The 4,858-nt window shown below is 33.9% G+C and overlaps 1 protein-coding gene across 1 annotated transcript; it reads left to right on the forward strand.

Annotated features, from left to right (window-relative positions):
* Positions 1-1,397: 1,397 nt before the first annotated feature.
* Positions 1,398-4,858, forward strand: LOC115964204. Its single transcript, XM_031083563.1, has 3 exons — positions 1,398-1,528; positions 2,511-3,577; positions 4,537-4,858. The coding sequence occupies exons 2-3, from the start codon at positions 2,513-2,515 to the stop codon at positions 4,540-4,542; spliced, it is 1,071 nt and encodes a 356-aa protein (XP_030939423.1). The 5' UTR covers positions 1,398-1,528; positions 2,511-2,512; the 3' UTR covers positions 4,543-4,858.

The raw sequence follows: 4,858 nt of genomic DNA on the forward strand, positions 1-4,858 counted from the left end.
TTTTCTTTTTCTTTTTTTTTTTTTTTTGGTTGGATGAAAAATAGTGAAAAAAAGAAAAAAAGAAAAGATATTGCTACCTTCTTATTTGAGCATGATTATAGTAAATCCTCTATTCATTGAGAAATCAACGGGTTAGGAGCCTAGATGAGAATGGGGACAATATATAAGTGCTCGCTCAAGTTAGTTGAGCCAAATCTTGACTTTAGTTCAATCCAAAATACTAGTGATTTTTAGGTGATGAAGACAATAGTCCATAAGTCGAAACAATATGCATCACATTGTCACTCTTGAAGATTCAAATTTATGACCTATATCATACCAAGAGTCACAGCTCAAGGTGGTTATGTAGTAAATCAATCATTTGGAAATAAGGTGCTTATTAGCTTGGTGGTTAAACTCATGTTTCCGACCTTCCTTGTGTAGATTTATTGAGCATCCAGAATAATATTTAGGCACAAGTAACTTTCGAATTCTGACCTTCCTTGTGTAGATTTATTGAGCATCCAGAATAATATTTAGGCACAAGTAACTTTCGAATGCTCAAATTAGCTAATTAGATAAATCGGTTAAACCTAGATAAAACTATAGAATTTAAACTTGTTCCAAAGTTTCTAAAATCATCCCAAGCCCCCAAGTAGAAAAATGTTATAAGAAATTCTCTTGAACATGTGGTTCACTATTCTCTCAATAATAAGATTTCTCAACCAACTATAATATTTATTTAACAACAAGCAATATAAATAGATGATTTTAGAAGTTAAAACCTAACATTTAAATTTGAAAGAAACTTAATCTTTCTACTACAAGTAAATAAGATTTATTTAAAGACTAATCTAACATTTTAGCCAACATTATCTATTTATCCAAACTAATAACAAAAATCCTTCTCAAAAAAAAAAAAAAACTAATTACAAAAATAAAAATTTAAAATGATAAAAAAAAGATACTCCTATAAGATAACAAGCACGTATTGAAAGACCAAATTATCATTGAATTGATAAAAATATAAAGAGTGATTCTAGTAATATTATAGAGTGAATAGTATTACATAAGCTTTACAAAATAATGCGTTTACATTTAAACATAACACAAAATATATATTGATAGAAAAACAAAATATATCATTGAGTTAGCATCGATCACAGTTGTAAACACGGACAGACCACAAAAAAAAAAAAAAAAAAAAAAAAAAAATGGAAGAACACGGACAGGCCGCGTAATCATAATCATAATGTTTTAAAATAAAAGGTAGGGCCCATAAAATGAATACCAGACCAGACAGGTCTCCGGCAAAGCTAAGTTGGATTGCCACGTGTCCCAAATTTGAATAGGCTTAAGGCTTAAGGCTTAGCCAGTCGGTCCCATAAATAGGGTGTCAGTGACTCTCAAACAGACACTTACATGCATATGTAACTTGCCTCTCTGTTTTCTGATTCCTCTGCTTTTCTTCGAAACCTCAAAAAACCCATTTGTTTTTGCCTTTTTATTTCTTCCATTTCCAAATATTCCTTTGGATTTCAATTCCCAGGTATATATTTTCCTCTCTCTCTATTTTACTTTATTTACAATCAATTCTATATTGCTGTGATCGGTTTCGTTTTATCATAGATCTTTTTTTTTTTTTTCTTTTTACTTTGATCACTCCTTCATTTTCGTTTATTGTCGATTATTTTTCGCTTTTTCTAAAATAAATTATGTGATCTGTAACTTTTTTCAACTTGTTGCTTCATTTCAATCTCTGATCATATGGAATTTGATGCAGATCTAATCTAGATCCTACTTTTAGATCTACTTATTCTATCTAATATGAATGTATGATTAAATTTCCGACATTTATATGATAGATATTATAATACTTCGTTCTGCTTAATAAATACCTTTTTATTTTGAGTGTTGCTCTGAAAGTTGAATTGATTGCTACCAACATGTTAACTTTCTGACAAATTAGATCAAACCTCTGTTATCTGTTTCATTGTTTTGATCTGCATTTGCTTTTACAATAATAAGTCAAGATCTGGTATTGAAAGGGTTTGACAATTATTTGTATAACAACTTGGATGGTCCAGATTGATTATATTTTTAGCAGTTAATATGGTTTAAAAAAAAAAATTATAAACCGAGTAATGATTCTGTTAGAATTATGGTTAAATTGTCACGATTTTCTAACCACTTAAACTTTTGGGACTATCGCTAATTTATCATGGTATCAGTTCAGATGGTCCTTCCTCTAAGTGACAATGAACGTTGAGTCCATATATCATGCATTAACCATAGATAAAATCATCTGTGTTCTTATACATACTCTAGTCATCTAAAAACTTTCGTTATGCATTGCATGTGATTAGCAAGTTGATTACAGAATTTAATTCTATGGTTGCTAGTTCAAGTGCAGTGGCCTTTATTTCATTTGTTAGTTCTTGCCCATTTTCTCTACTTTACTTGTTACTTCTTGTATCCTGGTTAATCTTAATAACTAATTCTTTTAACCTTGGAATTGTATTTCTATGAAGGCATGGCATCCTACGATAAGCCTGAAGTTGTTGAAAGGGATGCTAAGGACAAGGAGCACAAGGACGATGACAAACCCGAAGTTGCTGAAAGGGATGTTAAGGACAAGGAGCACAAGGACGATGACAAACCCGAAGTTGCTGAAAGGGATGTTAAGGACAAGGAGCACAAGGAGGATGATAAAGAGGAAGGGAAAGGTGGTTTTCTTGAAAAGGTGAAGGATTTCATTCATGACATTGGCGAGAAGATTGAAGGAGCTATTGGATTTGGGAAGCCAACTGCAGATGTGACAGGGCTTCACGTCAATTCTATCAATCTTGAAAAAGCGGAGTTTGTCATTGAAATTCTCATAAAGAACCCAAATCCGGTTCCTATCCCTCTGATTGACATAAACTACTTGATTGAGAGTGATGGAAGGAAACTTATTTCAGGGTTGATCCCAGATGCTGGAACGATCAAAGCACATGGTGAGGAGACTGTCAAAATACCAGTTACTCTGATTTATGATGACATAAAAAACACATATTCTGAAATTAAGCCCGGAAGCATCATTCCATATAGGATCAAGGTTGATCTCATTGTGGATGTGCCTGTTTTTGGAAGAATAACTCTACCACTTGAGAAAACTGGAGAGATCCCTATACCTTACAAGCCTGATATTGATATTGAGAAAATAAAGTTTGACAGATTCTCCTTTGAAGAAACTGTTGCAGTACTTCACTTGAAACTGGAAAATAAGAATGATTTTGACTTGGGGCTTAATGACCTAGACTATGAGGTTTGGCTGTGTGATGAGAGCATTGGATCTGTAGACCTCCAAAAATCTGCAAATCTTGTGAAAAATGGAATCACTTATATTGATATTCCCATCACCTTCAGGCCTAAGGACTTTGGCTCTGCACTTTGGGACATGATTAGAGGAAAAGGCACTGGTTACAGCATGAAAGGAAATATTAATGTGGATACACCCTTTGGACCAATGAAGCTGCCCATCACCAAGGAGGGTGGTACTACCCGTATCAAGAAGAACAAAGAAGATGGTGGTGATGATGATGATGATGACGACGAGGTAAGTTAGGCCTGTAGCTCTCTACTAAGAGGCATATAGATACATCTATTGATGTCTTATGCAATTTTTTTTTGAGTATGAAAGGGTATACATGTTTTTACATGCATCATCTAAACAGTTCCCTCTTCTCTTTTGATGCCTTCTTCTGACAATATAGGCCTCTTCTTTCCATGTATTAGTTAAGAAAATGGTTGATTTACTTGGTGTCCATGGTTACAAGTGTGCAATGACCTAAGTTAATACCATCCAACAGTAGCACGCCAAATAGATTGATAGGCCATTTTAATGTTCTTTTGCCAACTAGATTGATAAGTCATTTTAACGTTCTTATGCTTGCACAAGAATTAAGCTGTGGCCTTGTGGGACTGCCATTAAGCATTAGACGCAAAGATATTCACAATGCTGTCCTATAAACATTGTGTCTTTTGTGCATGTCAGAAGAAAAATAAGTGGTGCCTTGTTACCATCATTTTAATGGAACAAATGAAGGAATATTTCGATGCATATGTATACAAGTGTGTGCATTGACAATTTCCTAGTGACAAATACATGACAAACCCATAAATCTATATTTTCATGTAATAGTTAAATAGCTTCAAAAGGATGTGCATCAGGGATTTAGTTATGATGACAATAGCAACTCTACCTTAGAATGCCATTCACCTGGCGCATCTGTCTCAAATTCACCCATATGAATTGGATTCATAACATCCCTGCCTAATTTTCCCAACCTTCAAGATTAACATTTGGAGCATGCACCCCATTAGATTAGAGTTTACACTTATTTGGTTGCACCTAGGGAGAGGTAAGGAAAGGATAGTGAAAAAGAAACCAAAATATTTTCCCTTAGATTATTGTTTCTTAATGTTCATAACAGACCAATGAAAATACTTATATGTTGCATTTTCTTGTGCCTGCAAAGCTGCGACGCTCATAAGTTTTTTACTTCTTGTGTGCAGGAATAGAGGCGACATTGGCAGGAGTGGTCATATTTGTAGCTGTGGTATGTTTATCAGTAGTGGTCTATTAGAATAATAGATAAATAGGCACTTGAACTTGTGGTTTTTACATATAGCAGTGCTGTACATCTCTTGCAAGGTGAAGTTTAGTAGTTTTATATATGTGTGTTTATGAATGTATTATTCTGATGGATATGAGGTCTGGCGCTCTTTAGCTTGCATGCCCACTCTATTGTTGAGATGTTTGAGCAGGAGATGAAATTGTTGTCTTTTCACTTGTGATATTGTTGATATTAATGAATCGACTTCCCATAAGATGATA

This window comes from Quercus lobata, chromosome 10 (assembly GCF_001633185.2).
Source record: "Quercus lobata isolate SW786 chromosome 10, ValleyOak3.0 Primary Assembly, whole genome shotgun sequence".
NCBI classification, from domain to species: domain Eukaryota; kingdom Viridiplantae; phylum Streptophyta; class Magnoliopsida; order Fagales; family Fagaceae; genus Quercus; species Quercus lobata.